This window comes from Onychostoma macrolepis, chromosome 09 (assembly GCF_012432095.1).
Source record: "Onychostoma macrolepis isolate SWU-2019 chromosome 09, ASM1243209v1, whole genome shotgun sequence".
Lineage (NCBI taxonomy): Eukaryota > Metazoa > Chordata > Actinopteri > Cypriniformes > Cyprinidae > Onychostoma > Onychostoma macrolepis.
The window spans coordinates 1,643,161-1,665,678 of NC_081163.1; the positions used below are offsets into that span (position 1 = coordinate 1,643,161).

Consider the following 22,518-nt stretch of genomic DNA (forward strand, 5'->3'; position numbering starts at 1 on the left):
GGGTGCCGTCAGAATGAGAGTCTGATAAAAACATCACAATAATACACACCACTCCAGTCCATCAGTTAACATCTGGAGAAGACAAAAGCTGAAACTAATCCAGCATTAAGACGTTTTTAACTCAAATATGTCTCCATAATAACGCCATAATAATGTTTGGACTCTCATTCTGACGGCACCCATTCACTGCAGAGCATCCATTGCTGAGACACTGATGCAGAGACACATTTCTGATGAACAAACACACTCATCCTGATCTCAGATGATGTTGAATTGACCAATCACGACATATTTAATGTTTAATAACAGTGATTTTTACCTCAAGTAAGGCAATAAACATACTTTGCACATGCACACATGCTTTGCAATTTATTCCAAACTAGTTAACTGTAATACGTTTTTGTACAAACAGATCACGTTAAAGCAGATTCAGTCATTTGCAACAAAAAAGGCGCACAGTGATGCATAACAAAAGTGTCATTTTTATTGTTCACATTCATACTTTTATAAAATACTATATATATAATATTAAAATCAGTTAATTAATTACATGTGCATGATCTTGTAAGAACTCTACACAATCTTTATAAATTAAAGCGTGGTTTAATCTGATAAAAACCCATGATTAGCTTGTAGTCGGTTTGGACGGCTCTGTGATAATGTCTCTGTGTTTGACGCTGAAGCGGTGAGCTTCATGACGTCCAGAGCGAGGCAGTGAGGGCCAATAGAAACGACACCATGACCAGAAGAACCTTCTGCGTCCACAGACACGAGTCCAGCTTCTGCTCCAGACGCGAGTTACTCGTCATCACACGCATCAGCTGACGGACACACATCATTCACAAGAAGATGAATTCAGACTCAGGTAAAATCATAATAGATAACAGCTGATTAATCCCAGTACAGAGGCATTAACATTTTGTATTTACTGAAATGTTATTTAAATATGCAAATGAGGCTTATCTAAATAAATATGCACTAATTTGCATGCATTTCTAGAAGATAAATCTGAACATTTCATAAAGCCAGTTTCAAAATTGTTTAAATTTTGTTGATTTTTTTTTCATCACTCCATGAATCAGAAAATTATGGAAGCTTGTTTCTGCCAAGAAATAATTTTTTTTTTAAATTTGTGAAAAGAATTACTTAATTTTTTTCTTCTCTCTCTCTCTTTTAAATCTCAACAATTCTGACTTGTATTTTTTACATTTTAATTTTATTTTTAATAGTGAAATATTTGTAATTTATTTTTTATTTATATAATGTTTTTACAGTGAAATGTTATAATAGTAATTTTGGTTTATTATTTTTTTATCAGAAATTTTTTCCCTTTTTCTAATTATTTATTTTGCTCTAAGTATTGGTACAAGATAAAAAAGTTTGAATTTAAAAATATAAACATGCAATTATGGGGTGGGGGGGGAAATCAGAATTCTGAGATCAAAAAAAAAAACTTAATATTTTTATTTCATCTTTAGTTATTTTTAAAAAAAATGCTTCCATAATTTTCTGATTTATGGAGTGATAAAAAGGGAAATCCAGAGCTGCCTCTGTAAAAACCTTTAACTCTAATAGAATTTTGAACCTGGCTTTGTCCGATGTTCAGATAAAGTGCAACAAAATAAACACTTAATGCCTTGTGAATGTGTTGTTTCTGCTAGTCTGAGACAACAGCCAAGCAGCCCTCTTAAATCTCCCAACTGAGCAGAGCACAAAGCAGTGTCTGGTCTCACCGTGCTCTGCAGGTCCTGATGGTCGCTGCTCGTCGCTGACGGACTCTCAAACGAGCTGCTCAGAATAGACTTGGGGCTCTCGAGGACGTGACAGCGCAGCCTGAGGAAACACAGACTGGTCAGAGTCAGATAATAGCAGCTGGACTCAAACGCTCGGACACTTCTGTCTCATCTCAGAGTCAAAGCCTTCGACTTTCAAAGCTTTCTCAAGTGCGTTTATTGTGGACGAAACTGTTTCTGAGTGAAGCGGCACTGTGTTCATTTACACACGAGCAGCTCGTTATTCCGGGAACTTTAATGTGCATTTGGGAACACAGCATGCTTGTAATGAGAAGCAATTATCAACAACGTCAAAATAAAATTCAATGGCTTCACATAAAAATCAAGAAATAAAGACAAATATTTGTAGTGTAACGTTATGAAAAAAACCAAGCTATTTTCTTCAACTTATTTTGTTTTACTATTTTTTGTTGTTGTTTTGTAATCTTTATTTTTTATTTAATAATGGTTATTAATTTAATAATGTGGTTATTATTATTAATCATTATTTTTCAGCAAAATATAACAGTAATATTTTTGTAATTCTTATTTTTATTTAATAAATAATAAATATTAATAAATCAATAATGTGGTTCTTACATTTTTCTTTAAATATTTTATTTTACAGTTAAATTATAACCAGAATATTTGTAATTTGTATATATTTAATAATAATAGTAGTAATAATAATGATAATAATAATAGCATTATTAAATTCTCATACCTTTATCTTTATTTATAATTTTTTTTTTACTACTACTAATATTAATAATAACAACAACATGGTATTATTTTTATTATATAGCCATATTGATATATAATCACAAAATTTTGGCCGGTGTTCCCAGAATGCAGCGGGTGTGTGACAGACGTCACCTGTGCTCCATGACTTTGGCTTTAGAAACCTCCTTCCAGAACTGAGCGAGCTCTGGGACGCCGGCTCCGCCGCTGCTCTCCATCTCTGCTGCCATGACCAGAAACCGGTCCTGAGGAGACGCCTGGAACCCTACCACACACACACACACACACACACACACACACACACACACACACACACATATTACATGCCATTTGCCATAATACAGGGATTCACAAACCTTTCTGTCAGCCGAAACTCTTAGATGCAAAATACTATATATGTGTGTGTGTGTGTATATATATATATATATATATATATATATATTTTTTTTTTAACACATTTGCATGTTCAGAGTTCTCTGTCAGTTAATGGTCACATGACATGTAAATAAACAGACTATTTGTAGTAAGTGAGATCTGTCTGCTCTTCACCTCCGTGAAGTGAAACCACGATGTCCACGCTGGCTCCGGGCTCACAGCTGCTGTTACTGGGCTTCACGCGGTACTTCTCCGGAGCCGTCGTCCGGACCTGAACACACACAACATCATCAAGCCCTGTAGAGACCAGTCACACCAGCTCCTGTCATTACAACCCAGATTTAACCCTTTAACCCTCACTCCCACTTTTGAACAAACTTACATTTTTATAATTCATGAATGAAAACATTTTGTAATATGATTATGATGTACCATTTCCATGGTAATGCAATGTCTGTTTTCAAAGGATGAGTTTTGAGATTTTTTTTAAGGTTAAGACAAAAAACATGGACACAGAATCCAATCATAAAAATGGAATTTATAGAATAATATGGAATTTGGTGAATCTTGGTAGAGAAATTTTTGACTGAATAAAAGTAGGGCTGTAAGAAGAATATTTTTAGGGACCTAAAATATATATTTTGTGTTAAACGTTCATTGTTAATCGGTACAAGTTTCATGATTTCAATTAATTAGAAACTTTCTGATTACTAACATTTTATTTAACCAAAATTCTGAGAAATCTAGGACTAAATAAATAAATAAACAACAAAATCCAGAAAAATTTATTCAAAACAAAAAGCCAAAAAACAAAAATCTCAATCCAGGAAAAAAAAAAAAAAAAAATTTAGGGGAAAAACACAGTGGAATTTGGGACAAAATAAGTTATTTCATAGGGCTTGTGTATTAGGACTTGGCAAACACCAATAAAAAAGACTATTAAATTAAATTGAGACCCCTGCAGAGGAGGCTGCATATCTGATCTGATTTCAGTTCTAAAGTGTTTATTTGATTGAAGTCACAGACTGCAGCTTTATTCAGTGTGTGTGATCTGCTGGCGTCTCACCTTAAAGGCCACGTGGTTTTTGGTGACGTTGTTGAGGATGATCAAACACTTCTTCTCTGATTCTTTAGCACCGAATCGGAGCTCTTCTGATGGACTGAAACACAACACACGAGTGATTATCAAGATCACACTCACAACAGATTACTGCATTCCTCAAATATCACTGAAGCCCAGCGCATCCCATCAGATCCCGTGTGTGCAGATAACAATCATCTCCGTATTTATGCGTCGGCTCAGAAATACAGGATTCATCATTTTAATCATTTTTATTTATATACACCAATTTAACCATCATAAACAGCAATATAATATAAACATTTTGATGTGAAAACATTAAGAAGTGATGCAAATGAATCATTGTTCTGAATCGATTCACTGAATTGCACAGTATGAACTGAATCATCACACATATTTAGCAAACACTCAATATCTCAGCCAGCTCTAATAGGCACATGTATTGTTATTGTATATTTATATGGCATGAATCATGTGCTGCATGAACCGCAGTCGGACTCAAATAACATCCATCTGTCACAATCCAGTTATTTCAGTCATGGATCCCAGTGGATTGTGGGAAAAGCCTCCGTTAGAAACATCAAAGCTGAGGCCGAGGCGAATCTCACAGCTCCTTCCTCTCGTGAAATCATCACGCTGGAGAAACTCACCGAGAGCCGGACGAGATTACAATCGTTTGCAGTGAACAATCATTATCAGGAATTACAACGCACACATTAGGAAGAGTTTTAACCGTCATGTGCAGGAGAGTGAAGATCTTGGATTTGAACATTTGGCAAGAAAACTGAACAAAAGGAGCTTTGCATGAATGCATTTGTTCCATGCAGCTGAATGATAATTAATGCATGCGGGGAAATTACTGTGCAGCCTTCGTTCATGACAAGAGACGCTCAAGTTTATTTACAGCCACTTTTTAATACTCTTGAAAAGTTTCTAATGCTTTACAAGGTTGCCTTTTATTTGAAAACCGTGATAAACGGATAAAAAGTGACAGTAAAGACATTTATAATGTGATAAAAGATTCTAATTCAAATTAAATGCAGTTCTGAATCCTGAAAAAAAAAAAAAATGTATCACGGTTTCCACAAAAATATTGTGCAGCACAACTGTTTTCAACATTGATAATAATCAGAAATGTTGAGCAGCAAATCAGCATATTAGAATGATTTCTGAAGATCATGTGACGCTGAAGACTGCAGTAATGATGCTGAAAATACAGCTGCGCATCACAGAAATAAATTACAGTTTAACACATATTCACATAGAAAACAGCTGTTTTACATTGCAATAATTTTTCAAAATTTTTACTGTATTTTTGATCAAATAAATGCAGCCTTGCTGAGCTGAAGAGACTTTTTAAAAACATTAAAAACCAAATTTTGACCAGTAAATGTATTTACAACATATAGCTGTAGAATGTGTTTTTGCGATACCATTAATATCCATTTAGTTCTGGTTTTATGTATGAAATTATGAAAAATAATTAAATGAGAGAAAGCATCTTTCATTTGAAAAATATTTAATTAACTGAATTATACACATATAATCATTACCTTAACAAATATAATACAATTAGAACTGTTCAGAACTTAGTGTTCTGTTATACAGTACAATAAAATCCCAAATCAATGTATTTAACCCAAAAAACAAACACAATTCAATGTAAACTAGTTCAATTCATTTAATGTTCAGAGATGATTTAATAGTTTCTCATAGTTTGATTCGTTTCTGTGAATCAGTTCAAACTGTCCGTCTCACTGAATCAATTCAAAACTCTGATTCAATGATTCAACACCACTTAGAAATGTTCACTGATGTCTCCAAGCATCATTTTTCATTTATAGTGAGTATCTGAAGGCAAATATTGCTGTTTATGACTGTGTATTAGTATATTGGTGCATATAAATGAAAACAATTTAATATGATACTTACTTGAGTGAAAAAAGCGTGTGTGCCTTTTGAACAAGAACTTGGCTGTATTTTACTGATGCAGCAGCGCTTGCATTCATTGAGTAGATCAAACATGAGTGCAGTGGTGTACCTGATGTCCAATAGCGTGCCCTTGAATGTGGTGGTAGGTTTTCTAACTCCTCTCAGTCGTCCGGGTTCTCCTCTGTCCAGATCATCAGACTTTTGACTGTCTTCAAGGAAATTCACCTGCAAAACACATTACAGAACGTCATGATGGCACTTAGCATTTTTGCAATGGAAAAGCATGACATCAGGTCTGATACTGTGCTCACAAACCCATTCAAAAGCTCCAATATCAACAAACTGATACATGCAGGTTAGACTGAACGTTGCATGAATGTTGTATGAACGTTGCTACAAAAATTGGACATTTTAAGATTAACAACATGATAAAAAAAAAAAAAATGCATCAGGTCTGATTTCGTGCTCACGAACCCGTTTAAATGCTCCAAAATCGACAAACTGATATATGCAGCATAGAAAGAATGTGAACGTTGCTGCATAAAAATTTTGATATTTTAAGATTAACAACCTGTATGACAAATGATCGCAAGAGATGAGAAAGCACAACATGAGGCATCATTCTGTGCTCATGAACCAGTTCAAATGCTCCAATATAGACAAGCTGACACCACAACGTAGAAAGAACGTTGCATGAACGTTGTATGAACGTTGCAGCACTAACAAAAAAAAACATTTAAAGATTAACCACCTGTACAATAAATTAATTGCAATAAAGAACAGAATAAGAACAGTAACAGGGTTTCTGAAGATGATAAAACCAAAAAAAGCAACTGGACTTTGTTCATTTTCAAAGAGAATTGGCTATTTTATGGTGACTGAAATGCAAAGTCAAGCAGGCCTCAACTGTATATAGATTAGCAGCAACCAATGGGATCAATGATATCAAAAATGGGGAAATGTGAGCGCGAGCCCTGAACACATGAATAAACACACTGAAACCATCAGGTTGTGATTTCCCATTTTAACCACTGCAGGAACTTTTGTCCACTTCATTCAGTCACAAACCACCAAACACATGTGGAAGCAAAACCAAAACTGCTGAACACACGCTTTCTTTGTGCTCGTGCTGCAGAAGTGGAAACAAAGTTGAAGCGAAACTCTGGTGCAACCCGAACACGTGCTGGAAAAAGCAGGAGAGGATGTGGGTCAGGGGTCAAGGTCAAAGGTCACGGCGTCATCGGCCGTTACAATCGACAGAAGCGGCCTTGTGATGTGTTCATTAATTAAAGAGGCAGATTAGACTTGAAATGTTCTGGACTTTATTCAGTTTGATTGAAAATGTCATAATTAAACAGTTTTTGAACCAGATTACATGATATAGATTACATAATATGTCAGTCAATCATTAGTGTCTATTCATTAGTTAATTGATCATTAGTGATGAAATGATTTATATTTTATTATATATATCCATCTTTGACAAGCATACATTAATGAATCACAGTACTGATCACAAACATTGTTTTTCTTTTTCAAAATCAAATGATAAAATAAAACAAACTTGTTTATGAAATGTGGATAAACTGAGTGAAATAAGTGTTAGTGCAAAACTGAAATGATTCAATAGTGGGTCTATATAAACAACTCACAATTTCAGAGGGTTAAAAATGGTGAAAATGTCACGATGCTAATCACATGACAGCGGTCTACATTAGTTCCTCCGCACGGTCTCAGCGCTCCTACACACTAGAAGAAGAAGCTACATCAAACCGGATCCGCCTGAAACCAGCCGCGTTTCTGAAGTTAGTGTGTGTTGTAGCAAGAGTTAAAAGTCAAGCAAACCCCAGCGTTTCTTCTTTACTGCCTTGGAATCAAGGGATTCACTGTTTTTTTTAAAGAGTTAGAGCCTAGAGACCTATAAATCTCAGGAAAGTGACCAATTCTGGCTCCTTAAAGGAATAGTTCAGCTAAAAATAAAAATTAGTTGAAATTGTGTTCACTCTCAGGCCTTCGAAGATGTGGATGAGTGTGTTTCTTCATCAGATTTGGAGAAATGTGTCTCTGCATCAGTGTCTCAGCAATGAATGCTCTGCAGAATAAGAGTCTAAACAGCTGATAAAAACATCACAATAGTCCACACCGCTCCGGACCATAAACTAACGTCTTGTGACGCCAAACGCTGAAACATCAAGACATTTTTAACTAAAATCTGAGTCCATAATCACTAATAACAGTGAAAAGCGCATCTGCTGTTGTCTCTCACATCAAAATCCAGCCACATATTTGTTTTGGACTGTTTTAAACGCTGCTTGATCTGCAGATTTCTCTCCTGATTCAGACCAGAACACTTTTTCACTGAAGGAAGCGTTATTATGGATTATTGACTCATATTTGAGTTAAAAAGCGTCTTAATGCTGGATGTGTTTCAGCTTTTGTCTTCTCCAGATGTTAACTGATGGACTGGAGTGCTGTGGATTATTGTGATGTTTTTATCAGCTGTTTAGACTCTCATTCTGACGGCACCCATTCACTGCAGAGCATCCATTGCTGAGACACTGATGCAGAGACACATTTCTCCAAACCTGATGAAGAAACACACTCATCCTGATCTTTATTCTTTTAGTACTTTTGAACTGAAGTACAACTCATTAAATCAAATCTTTGCTTTGTGTATCTTTAACTACACACACTGTTATGAACAATAAGTAACTACACTGTCATAAGTCTCTCAAGCCTTAAAATGATCAATCATCCAAAAATTTTAATTATCATAATTTACTCACCCTCATATCGCTCCAAACCTGTATGACTTTATCTTCAGTTAGTCTCTGAGGTCTAAACAACATTTATTTTCATTATATGAACAATTACTGAACAAGTTCTTTTGAAATATTGGATTCAATCTTTTTATCAACTGGTTTTCTTTCAATTAGCACAAGTTTTGGATTTCTGTTTTAGAACTGATTGATTATAAGTCTTATTAATCTGAGTTTATGCACCTCAGTAGAGTGAAAAAACCTTATTTGTGGATTATTTTGGCTCATTAATGGAGTAGCACGAGTTCAGATCAATGAGGCCTATGATCAATAAGTTCCAAAAAGAAGCACACAACCTGTGCTAAATGAAAGAAAACAAGTTGATAAAAAGATTGAATACAATTTGTGAGCCTGGAGCACAAAAGCAGTCATAAGCAGCACAGGTATATTTGTAGCAATAGACAACAATACAGTGTATGGGTCAAAATTATAGATTTTTCTTTTATACCAAAAATCATTAGGATATTAAGTAAAGATCATGTTCCATTAAGATACTTTGTAAATTTCCTACCGTAAATATATCAAAACTTAATTTTTGATTAGTAATATGCATTGCTAAGAACTTCATTTGATCAACTTTAAAGGCGATTTTCTCAATATTTAGATTTTTTTGCACCCTCAGATTCCAGATTTTCATATAGTTGTATCTCAGCCAAATATTGTCCGATCCTAACAAACCATACATCAATGATGCATAAAACTCAGTTTCAATAAATGTTTCCTCATGACTGGTTTTGTGGTCCAGGGTCAAATATTTGGTGATAATTTAGCATAATGATAGATTTCTAAGCAATTATTTGCAGGCTGATGCTTTTTGAGCAGGAAAGAACCAGAAGTGTAACAAGGTAGGAAAAATCTCTGAAAAGGTAAAAAATGATCAAATGTTTTTTGGTGCAAAGTTGTTTTAACCCTGTGTGAGCAAAGTCAGTAAGTTTCAGTCCGATGCGATAACATTAACGAGCACTTTCAGGAAAAAGAAAACTCTGTCCAGGTCAAAATGACCCAACAGGAGGGTTCATTCAGACTCGCATCTCAGATTAAAGGTTCTTCTGATTCAGCAGCGGAGAAGGAAACACTCAGCATTTTTGTACGGTTTATCTGAAAACATTGGAGGAATGCAGAGGCTCAAGAACCGGTTCTAGATTCCCAACAACAGTATTCTCTAGTGTGTAAGAGCACTGAGGAGTTAAACACAATAACAACACAAAGATAATCAAATAAGACTGCTACTATAACATCTTCATTTAGCTTTGATCGATCAACTCTATTAAACCCCGTAACCAGACGGTGATTTGTTAAACATATCAATCAGAAATGCATTAAAAACATATGAAATGCCACTGAAACTGGGCAAACTAGATGACGGAGCAAACACAGGCGTCTCATTCGATGCTGTTGAAATGGATTGGACACATGGGATGGATCTGGATTGGCTCTGGAAACTGCAGGCACTTGAGGGTGTAGAAACATCTACAATGTCTTACCAGTCCTTGTTTTAAGACAGACAGAGAAGGACATGAGAAAAACATGCACGAGAAAACCGAGCGCAACTCTGAGTTTCTCCCCTTCATTTTCTCCATAGAATTTAGAAGATTCTTCAAAGAGTCTAAAGCCATGAATCAAATCAACCAGATGAATCACATGTGTGACCCTGGAGCACAAAACCAGTCTTAAGTCGCTGGGGTATATTTGTAGCAATAGCCAACAATACAGTGTATGGGTCAAAATTATAGATTTTTCTTTTATGCCAAAAATCATTAGTATATTAAGTAAAGATCATGCTCCATGAAGATATTTTGTAAATTTCCTACTGTAAATATCTCAAAACTTAATTTTTGATTAGTAATATGCATTGCTAATAACTTCATTTGGACAACTTTAAAGGTGATTTTCTCAATATTTAGATTTTTTTGCACCCTCAGATTCTAGATTTTCAAATATGGTCCGATCCTAACAAACCATACATCAATGGAAAGATTATTTATTGACTTTTTTTTTTTAAATGTATCCTTCTGATTGGTTTTGTGATCCAGGGTCACATTTAAAAACTCTGATTTGAATCATTTGCTCTGTGGAGGATGAAAGGGATTTTTAGTTGAAACTCGACTGATGCACTCGTTAGTGAGCGAACATTAGAAAAGGATCTCAGGATCCCAAATGAAAGCCTTCAAACGCTTCATCTCATGCCAAATCAATCATCTGAACCTGTGAGCTCATGCTGAGCGTTTGAGAGTCACATGATGAATCCGAGCGAACAATGAGACGCTCAAGAGTTCATCATCATAATTAGCATATCTAACATCAGCACAAACACTGGCAGATCACAAGACTGTGAGAAACCTGATTAGTTGAGGAGATCAGAGATGAGAGCGATGATGACCGTTAACAGCACAATGCATCGGCTTGAAAGACTAGATGAGGCTCGTTATGATTACAGATGCAACATGTGACTAAATCATGCAAACTTCTCAATATTGAGCAGAAATACTATGATAAACTGATGCAGAGCTGGAAAATGCAAACTGAATATTCACAATGATTTTGCTGGTGAAAGCAATATTGTTAATGAGTGTTATTTTAGTGTTATTGAATTTATGCTTTCATGCTCATTTTAGTTAAAGTTTTAGTAACTTTGAGTTTAGTGTAATTTTTATTGGGTTTTTTTAAAATATGTATAGTTTTTATTCATTTTTATTTCAATTTTAGTTTAGTTATTTTTAGTGCATCAAGTTAAATGAAAATGAGAAATGTTGCCTTGGAAAATAGCTGAAATAAAATATATATAAAAATATACATATATAAAAATACAACAATATTTTTTGCAAGTAAGATTTTTAAAAATGATTGTAGTTAACTATAATAGCCCTGTTTTGAGAATATTGTGGTTATTTTAATTTGAACATTAAATTTACTAAAGATTGTTGCTTGTTTTATTAGTGCATTACATAATACAAAAATTACTGGATTATGTTTTAGAAGGAAAAAATACTATTTGTCTTTGTACTTAAAATTTCACATTTAATTAAATATTTTAATATTTCTTTAAAACAATTATCACAAATAAATACAAAATATATCTTTCATCAAATTTTCAGTGTATAAAAGTGTTCAGACAGATGTTTATTATTTTTTATTTCAGTTTAGTTGTAGTTATTCATTGTATTACATTGTTACACTAAATGAAAATGAGAAATGATGCCTTGGAAACTAGCTGAAATAAAATAAATTAAGTTTTTTATATTTTATTTCATTTCAATTAAAGTTTTTTTTATTTTAAGTAATAAAAAATGTTGTTTTATGGTTTTAGTTTTATGAATATTGTGGTGATTTTAACTTTAGCATTACATTTCCTAAAGATCATTTCATTCTTACTACTACAAATATCATGTTTAATTATTTAGTATTTACAAAATTAATATTCCAAATTTTCAGTGTATGAAAGTGTTCAGACAAAGTGTTCAGTTAAATATATTAAAATGATTCCTTTGCATCATCATTCAGAAATGTTCACTGAACATTTTTCATGTTTTAGTAAATATACTGTTGTTCATCATTGTACATTTATCATCAAAGATAGATTTTGTTTTTTTTCTTCTTCTAGAACTATCGTCCAGCTCTAATCTTTGCTAAAACTCTATTCACCTGCTGTTACCCTGATCACAGATGTGACCCTGGAGCACAAAAGCAGTCATAAGCAGCACAGGTATATTTGTAGCAATAGCCAACAATACATTGTATGGGTCAAAATTATACATTTTTCTTTTATGCCAAAAATCATTAGGATATTAAGTAAAGATCATGTTCCATTAAGATATTCTGTAAATTTCCTACCGTAAATATGCATTGCTAAGAACTTAATTTGGACAACTTTAAAGGCGATTTTCTCACCCTCAGATTCCAGATTTTCAAATAGTTGTATCTCAGCCAAATATTGTTCTATCCCAACAAACCATACATCAATGGAAAGCTTATTTATTCAGCTTGTATAAATCTCAATTTCCAAAAATTGAACCTTATGACTGGTTTTGTGCTCCTGGGTCATATATGATTATCATCTCACTAATAAAGAGGCCAAAAGAGAGCAAGAGAGGGAAAGAGGAGCTTCAGTAATCAGTACAAAGTCTCAGCCATGTCACTACAGCAAAAGCTTTGAGGTGCAGCATCAGCATGCTTTGATTTCAAATCACAATGGTCGAAGAATATTGATTCAAATGCATAGTCAAAAGTACAATAATTATTCACAAAATGAAATGATTCCAAAGGAAGAAAAGAATCATTGTTGGAATCCAAGGACGAGCAGCAACTCGAGTAACGGGCGTAGAAGAGTTAATCTCGCAAAAAACAATCAAGAACATGTCCGGGTCACATTTCAAAATCAAAAGAAAGGAAATTATATTTTGCATAGAGAAAATGAAGTCTTTCCAGGACCATTCATATTTTTGCACTATTTTCATGAGAATTAACCCTGTAAAGTCTGACATCTGACAACAGTCAGAATTTTTTTAAAACAAAATATTTAAAATAAAAAGTAAAGTTTGCATACGTGTTTTATGTTTTGTATCTTATCTGATCAATCAGGCTTTTACGGTTCATATAGTTTGATATAATGAGAATATTGAGGAAAAACTGATAATAATATGCAATTTGGTGCAGATGCTGACATTTATATGGATAAAATGCAAGATGAAATTCTGATGCTTGTAACGTAAATCAATGACAGTATAGCAGATACTAAAAATATCAGTGGTCACTTTATATCTCCAATAATATCCCATAAGAAAATCAATAAAGTACAAATCGTAAAAAAAAAAAAATTAATGGAGAATCAAGTAAAGCTGAGCAGCTTCAGTCCAGTAAGTGTTCATCTGGAAATATTACTACAAGTTTACTTGATTAAAATCAGTCAGGATTTGACAGCAAAAACACACGTGTAGCAGCAGCTGAAGCTGGACATTTGTACAATTACACTAAAAGAGCTTTTCCTTGATAAAAAAAACTCTAAATTATCAATGAGATGACAGAAGACATGGAGTAGATTGAGTGCGACAGGTTTATCAGCAAAGTTTGATCATGTTGATCATCTGGAGGCTTTATGGGGTTAAAGACATTTTCCCGTCTAATTCTCATAACCAAGATGCAAAAAAACGTGCGTGTATAATTTCATTTGATTTTTTGGGGAAATGTGACCTGGATTTGTCAACAAGGAAACGTAGATTAGACAGAACGCAGCATATGAACAAGAGGAAATGTGGTATACCTTCTTGGGTTTGATTGACTGCTCAGAATTGAAACTGGATTCGAGAGTCTCTTTGGACTCGGATTCAATATCCTTGACGTCACTCTCATCTTCGCTGACGATTGGACCGTTTTCACAGATTGGAGACTGGAAGTCATCATCCGGGAGAGGCGGATAACTGTATTTGAACTGGTCCTGTCACACAAAAAAACAAAAGAATATTAACAAATCTTTGAGAACCTGCAATTTATTATATTTTTGTTCTGTATTACATTTATTACTTGCAAAATGAGAATCTTGACATAGTACTGTTGTAATTGGAGAAGAACAAATTGGAGTAATTTCCCAAAAATCATAATCACATTGAAATATATAGCACAATAAGCTCTTTAACCCATAGCATCAACATCACATGCTGTGAGATATAAGTCAGGTTTATGTTGCCAGGCAAGATTTGTTTCTAGTTTCAAAAGTTACAATCACACAAAGTCCTAGTTTGAGCTGATGGTGGCGCTAGAGCGTTTTAGGCAGATACCCTAAAGCTGGTGAAATTAATGTTTAGACCCGTAGCAATAAATGTGCCAAATTTCACGCCGTTTCTCCATACAGTTCTTGGTGTTAGACCAAGCAAAAATTCACAATCAATTTTGTAGTTACAATCATACAAAAAGCTATCATTTGAACTGATGGTGGTGCTAAAGAATTTTAGGCAGAGACCCTAAAATTGGAGAGACTAATGTTCAGACCCTTTGCAATAAATGTGCCAAATTTCATAAAGTTCTTCCAAATAGTTTTTGGGGTTTCAACACAACACATATTGCTGATGATGCAACAAAGCTCAAAGAAATCAAGCATTAAAATAGAATTTTACAATTTAAGGCACAGAACCTCCCTTAACTGATGTACAGAAATCAAATGATTAAACTTCCATTCCATTTTAGTTCAAATATATCTGATCAAAGTAAATCTATTATTTAAACTTCAAGCCACATTTAATTAAAAACAAGTACGTACCGTTCCTCCCATGTGCGGTGGAAGGTGCTCGGGGCCGACGTATGTCTGGATGTCACTCTTGGTGACAAACTTGAGCTTACTGATGGCTTCGGGGCCCAGCCATGTCTTCACTATCTTCCAGGCAGCTGCCACACACAAGAAAAAGTTATGACAAATGAACTGCTGGACCAGACATCATTACAAAGACCTGTTTAGACTTCTCATGAGCCAATCACAACTCACCATTCATGATCCAAGGCATCTCGTACATGATCATTTTGGCTGAACAACAAAACAAAGATGTTTAAACAAAGATGTGAAATCCTTCTATAATACTACGATTCCCAAACTTTTTGTCAGCCAAACGCCTTTGAGCTTAAATATTTCCTTGACATCTGAGATTTTAAGTTAATATTTCTATAATTCAACATCACATTTGCATGTTCACAATTCTCTGATGTCATAATAAAATTTCAACTTAAAAAAAAAAATTAAAAATTATTTTGATTGTTTCAATTTTACATTTTGATTTTAATTAACTTTTAAAAACAGAATATACTCACAAAGAAACTTTGGATAGTACACTTTGAAGCAGTTAATGATATACTTCACAAAGTCCATGTCCTAGAAGAGAAACACATGGGAAAGAAATCTAAGTTGCTATAATTCATAAAGCTGGATGATATGATGGTGTATATACTGCGTTACAGTAAAAACATCAGCTGTTAAGACATTTTGCTATACCATTTATACCACAGTAAATATACAGTATTTGCCTGGCTAGTAGTTGGCAAGAGTGCTTTGTTATTTACATGTGAAATTAAAAAGGACTGCAACAAAAAACATGGATTTTTTTGGGTTCATTTAAGTTCTAAATAAAAGAGCTTAAATGCTTTTCATTTGTACAGCATTTTATTCACTTGGATTACACAAAAATAGACCTTACAACCAAATAATTTAATACATAAAGTTTTTTCCCCACTTAGTTTAGTTGAATATTTGAATGCATGTCAGTGAGAGTGTTGACTTTACAGACCCACTTCAAGACTAAACCGTTGTCTCAAGTTCATCTGTAAAGCTGCTGTTAATCCATTGGCTAACTAACTGTTAAAGCTCACCAATGGGTGTCAAATCTAACAGTACACATGACTGCTCAACCAGCACTGAATGCACACACACATACTGATCAGCCTGAACACTACTAGACTGTACTATCATTCAATTGTGCAATTCTGATGTTTACTGAATGCTCGGGTAACCTTTAGCTTCATTTACTGCTGACACTTACATTTGCTCTACAGATTGACTCCTGGGAGCCACAAAGCACTTTTCGATGAAAGTTTGTTACAAGAACAAGTTTTTTTTTTTTTTTTTTATATTTATTTGAAAACTTAGAATCTTGACATGGTCACTGTTGTAATTTGAGGAGAACAAACAACTTTTTACTGTTTTTATCTGAAGAAATTCCCCAAGAATTATTAATACAATGAAATGTTTACAGTAGCTGTAAGCACAATTTGCACTTTAACCCATAAAATCAGCAGATTTATGTTGCCAGATTATGATCTAGAGTTAAAAGTTACAGAGTCATATTTTGAGCTGATGGTGGCGCTAGAGGGTTTTAAAGTAGAGATCCTAAAATTGGTGCAATTAATATTTAGACCCTTTGCAATTAATGTGCCAAATTTCACAAAGTTCCTCCAAACAGTTCTTGGGATTTCAACATAAAATTCACTGTTTGGCTCCTAATAAATCGCTACGAATGCAACATAAAGGTCAATAAAAAACAAAATTATTTATAAAATAAATTGCAATTTTAAGGGAAAGAACCTTCGTTAACCAATATACAGAAATCAAATGATTAAACCTCAAAAACATTCCATTTAAATTCAAATTTGTCCGATCAAAGCACATCTCCACAGTAAAGACACCTCACATGACAGTCCTTCATTTTATAAACACGAACAACCAATTTACAGTCGTATAAGATAAGCATTAAAGAGAGCAAATTAAAGCGCACTCTAATTCCTCCATATAAAACTGGCATTAGGTTTGATTAGGCTGTGGCTTTGGCTTCCAGCAGCATTAAACTCCTGCATTTCTGCTGCAGAAACATGAGACGAGGAGATTTGCAGTTTGACGGGAAATTCTCTCGGATTAAGTGAGCGAGTTGGATTGACCAAAGGGATTTAAAGGCCACGTTAATCTGCAAAGTGTTAAAACCAGTGAGCAGCGTCTGTCCCTCTGCACCTTCCACTCATACAGCTAATGACCTTAAAATGTCTGCCAGAGGGTCAATAACGCCCAAGACTAATCAGAACAAATGCACTCTGGTGACCTTAAAATAAAAAATACTAAAACTAATTTTGAACTGTTATATAATATTATATATATATATATATATATATATATATATATTTATATATATAAATTAGTGCTGTCAAAATTAGCGCATTTTAGCCTGTATCATTTCATATCAAAGCGCAAAATAATCTACGTGCATGCAGTGTTGTGGTCAGTTAAATTATAGAGTTACCAAAAAGGCGATTAAAGCTGCCTTAAAACTGCGCATAGGGATGTAACGATTTGACGATAATTCATGATAAAATTCCCCACGGTTACCGTTTCATATTTTAATTATCATTAAAACCGTATTCGATTACTGCAATTTGAACAACTCACGATAAATAAATACTGTCCAGCATAAAGCAGAGTTTTAAGTAACAGTCTCACGGCGCTGGCGTTTTGAGTGAAAATATGCGGAAAAGCTGGGAGGTTTTAAAAGATTGCTAAGGGAATTATACAATGAATATATGAATGAATTATTTATATGAATGTGCCTCTGAAGGTTCTGACTGTCTTCAAAACGATTCAATGGCATTTTGCTTTCATCTTCGCTCATATATATATATATATATATATATATATATATATATATCTATCTATCTATCTATATCTATATCTATATCTATATATATAAATAAATGTCAAATATAATATATATAAAATATTTAACTATTACACATACAAAATTATATAAGATAAATTTAAAATAATTTAATATATTAATATTAATATACATAAAATTTAATATTACACATTTATAATTAACCCAGTGAATAAAATGCATCCAAAAGAGATTAAGTGCCTTTCATTTAATTATTTTCCGTATAACTGGTACACGAGAATCACAGTTTGACATTTTTATTATCATACAATATCAGCCGTTGATTACATAGCATTGCCAACCAGTTAGTATTGAAATGTTTTAGACCGAACTTCAGCATTATTTTATTTTAAGGTGACATAAGCATGTAGAGTAAAGTGAAGAACTTACTATATTACTGAGTCCAGACTCAGACATGTCGAACACGACCGTCAGCGGCATCCCAGGCTCGCGTTTGGCGTAACGCTCCAACCAGAACGCCACATACCGCTTCTTATCCAATACTGACTTGGCATCTTTAATGTGGAGCTTCACTTTGAACCAGACTGCATTGAAAGACACAGACAGAAAGAGCCGCAGATGGATGGATATCATTTATTGATTCTTCAGGGGAAACTCCGTGCAAGCACATATCATAAAAGAAAATAGACTAGAATTGAACGATACTGCCGAATTAGTTTTGAGTGTCTCGGTTTACAGTAAATCACATGCGCTGTGAATTTGACATACATTTGGAAATGCAACGTATGCGAGCTATGCTTTATTTTCACATTTGCATAATATCCAACATTTTTGAAGACATATAATTATAGAATTTCACTGAATTTATCATGTGTTCGAAATCCTGCTGTGATAGAAACTGCAATTTTCCAGCAAAATAAATTACTATATAAAAAAAATGACTAAATAAATATGAATAACTTAAATAAATATACTATTACTATCCAAATTATAAATAAATTAACTACATCAAATAATTGACATACTTTTTATGAAATAAATAAATTAATTTTACAGTGTTTTACAATAATAATATTATTGTCTTAGAGGTAGTAATAATAATATTATTGCTATTATTATAAATGTATATAAATATAATTTATTAAATGCATTATATTTATAGAGAGAGAGAGAGAGACATTTATTAATATTGTTTTTATATTCAAAATGTCCTTCTATTGATGTATTTTTTTTTCTGATCTGGTTTAAAATGTTTTTTTGTTTCTTTCCAATCAGAGTAACAATTTTTTCAAACAAAGTCACTGTAGTCGAAAAAATTAGGGTAAAATCAGTACAAAATATATTTTAACAATCAAGGCATGTTTCCACGCTGCTTTCACTAAATGAGCACTATTAAAAGCATGTATTATTGCTATTAAAATGCACACTGAACTGTAGTTTTAACATGCGAGGGACATTTTAACTCCACCTACAGAGTTTGTTTCCTTCTTTGTCGTATCCGTGAAGGAAAACCGCGCCGCTCTCAAACATCCATCTGGGAATACTGCTCTCTGTGAGGTCTACAGGAAGAAGAAAACAAAAATAAAATAGCACTCATTCATCACATTTTCTTCCTGAATCATCACAACAGTATGAGCTTGCAACTCCATGAACGTCACGCTTTCCTTCAGAACCTGATGACACATTTGATAAGAGAAGCTCAGCACGGACTCTGTTTGCTTTGGAGGCCATTATTTTAAAGCTCTTCTGTTGAACACATCAGCTGAATTGATTGAATTAACACACTGAAGCTTGTAGGGATGAAGCACAGACAAGAGGAGGATTATAACAACATACAATAAAGGTCTTCATTAGAAAGTAAAGCTCAGGAATCATTTCTCTGGAGCACAAAGCCTTTCTTATAAACCGCTGTGCTCTGTTGGCCAGTCAATGAAAGCTTTGAATCTTTATAACTGTAAAACACCAATGGAGCATATAGAAATAGCACTATTTATCCATCAAGAACTCATGACCATGCTGGGATCAAAAAAAAAAATATATATATCATAAAATAATAAATATGGACCAAATAATTACAGTTTCAGCACTTAACAATAATACTTTAATCGTTAACTGCATCTTCTAATCATTTAAAAAGCTGAATTTGTTAAGAACATACCTGGGTCATAATTCACAAATACATTTTATGCTGATTTGAATACAATATTTTTTTTTTACTGCAGTGTGGTAAATGTTTTTTTACTACAGTCATGGAAATCAGAGTATTTTTTTTTTTTCCATTTTAATTTTTTTTTTAATTAAAATGACAATTTTTACTGTAATACGGTAAGAATGTACCATAGTAATGAGAATCACAGTTGAGAATAATGGTGTTTCTTCTTTTTAAATAAAAAATCATTTTAAAAATAAAATATAAAATTACAATAATTTTACTGTAATATGGTAAGGAATTGTACTATAGTAATAAAAATTACAGTTGAGAATAATGGTGATTTTTTTATTTTTTTATTTTTTTTTTAATAAAATGTAAATGTTACAATTTTTATTGCAATATGGTAAAAAATGCACTCCAGTAATGACAATTACAGTTGAAAATAATGGTAATTTTGTTTATTTAAAAATAAATGTAAATTTTTAAAAAATGTTTTAAAAAATTTAAAATATATATATATTTTTTTACTGTAATATGGTAAAATTGTTAAACAATAATATTGAGAATTACAGTTGAGAATAATCTTGATTTTTAAATTATTTTAAAAATAAAATTTAAAAAAAAGTTACATTATTTTTTATTGTAATATGTTAAACAATGTACTACATTAATGAGAATCACAGTTGAGAAAAAAGGTGGTTTAATTTTTTTAATTTTCAGATGCATGAATGAGAACTCTTGGGCGAAAAAAAAAATCCTATAATATTCCTAAAATAAGTTTCTTTTTTTTTTTTGGTAAATGTGACCATGTTTTGACATGACATGTTTTTCACGAGATTTATGGTACAGCAGCTCAACATGCATGTGAGTAACTTCCTCATTTCAGTCTCTTCTGGGAACAAGCACAAGCATCAAGGCCATACTGTACATACACACCATTCAGAGTAAACTCTTTCCTCCACTGCAAGCTCTCGTCAATCATCTTTAAGGTGTCTTCCATAACAAAGTGTCTCCACGTGAGGTAGCCTTCGACCAGAGCGTCATCTTTGAAGAGTCTCTCCACGTCTCTGCTGTCATATCTGTCTTGGGACTCTGCAAGATTGTTAGTAAAAGCAACGCAGGGTTTGAATTAGAGACAAACTAATAGACTGATTAATAGTTCTGTTAATAGCTGTCAGTTCAAACATCTTCCCACAACATACAGCATATATTATATTTAATGTGTGTGTGTATATATATGTGACCCTGGACCACAAAAGCAGTCTTAAGTCGCTGGGGTATATTTGTAGCAACAGTCAACAATACACTGTATGGGTCAAAATTATAGATTTTTCTTTTATGCCAAAAATCATTAGTATATTAAGTAAAGATCATGTTCCATGAAGATATTTTGTAAATTTACTACTGTAAATATATCAAAACGTCATTTTTGATTAGTAATATGCATTGCTAAGAATTCATTTGGACAACTTTAAAGGCGATTTTCTCAATATTTAGATTTTTTTTGCACCCTCAGATTCCAGATTTTCAAATAGTTGTATCTCAGCCAAATATTGTCCGATCATAACAAACCATACATCAATGGAAAGCTTATTTATTCAGCTTTCATATGATGTATAAAACTCAATTTCGAAAAATTGACACTTAAGACTGGTTTTGTGGTCCAGGGTCACATATATATATATATATATATACACATACACACAGAAATTTAAAGTCTAAAAATATCAGGAAGTATTTTAAAGCAGTATATGAGAGTATGATTTCAAACACACTCCAGGAAATATCATAAAACCATTTATGCATAGACTGTAAGGCTAAACTGTGCACTTATTGCTATTTATTCCTCACTAGTGCGAGTTTTACAACAGCAAGAAACAACATAATTATTAAAACATGAATTGTGAAGGTTTTTTTGACAGCTGAATCCAACAGCTGTGATATCAAATATTAACATCAGCTCTCTTAATGAAGCTTCACCATAACACACGATCAATAAAAGTCTTACATGTCACTGTCGATATTCTAATATTTAATGTTAACGTTCAATTATGAGATGAGAATGAATGTTATTGTGAAGATCACAACATTTGAGAACTTAGCGTACTGCTAACTCACCTTCAACATACTCGCTTTTAAACCTCTGTCGTGTTTCTTCGATCTTGCTTTCGATGTCCTTTTGGAGAGCGCAAAATAGTAATTATTAATCCATTTCGGATGAGAATATAACATATAACGCTTCTTTTGTTTAACTGTCTGATTACCTGCTCTGATTCCGCCTGTCCTGCCTCCGCCATGATAGTGCACACTATTAGTCAGCAGTGGCCCGATCTTCAATGGAATCGACCGCAGACTCCGTGAAACTAGGCACACTATAACGCCATGTTGGCTCTGACATGTCAAACAAACCTTTGAACTGGCTTTCGCAGCGAGATAAAGTTCCTCTGATACGCTCTGGCAATTGAAAGCAAATAATCGCATCATGTGCAGAGTCTAAAAGCAGTAAAAG

The 22,518-nt window shown here is 33.4% G+C and overlaps 1 protein-coding gene across 1 annotated transcript; it reads right to left on the reverse strand.

Annotated features, from left to right (window-relative positions):
* Nucleotides 1–462: 462 nt before the first annotated feature.
* mospd2 (motile sperm domain containing 2) lies at nt 463–22,449 on the reverse strand. The gene is made up of 15 exons (XM_058787155.1): nt 22,274–22,449; nt 22,128–22,185; nt 20,946–21,101; nt 19,330–19,416; nt 18,287–18,441; nt 15,513–15,573; nt 15,193–15,231; nt 14,971–15,095; nt 13,978–14,151; nt 6,011–6,126; nt 3,955–4,048; nt 3,063–3,159; nt 2,649–2,778; nt 1,734–1,833; nt 463–821 (listed from the first exon to the last, which is right to left on the reverse strand). Exons 1-15 carry the CDS (start codon nt 22,304–22,306, stop codon nt 693–695), a joined length of 1,554 nt encoding a protein of 517 aa, XP_058643138.1. The 5' UTR covers nt 22,307–22,449; the 3' UTR covers nt 463–692.
* Between the last annotated feature and the right edge of the window lie 69 nt (nt 22,450–22,518).

Bases quoted from the DNA above. Each gene is read 5' to 3' on its own strand.
- mospd2 (XM_058787155.1), bottom strand. From the start codon at position 22,306: ATGGCGGAGGCAGGACAGGCGGAATCAGAGCAG. The intron at 21,102-22,127 runs GTGAGTTAGCAG...ACAATCTTGCAG, and splicing joins TAAAAGCGAGTATGTTGAAG to AGTCCCAAGACAGATATGAC. The intron at 18,442-19,329 runs GTAGGTGGAGTT...CTTTCAATGCAG, and splicing joins CAAAGAAGGAAACAAACTCT to TCTGGTTCAAAGTGAAGCTC.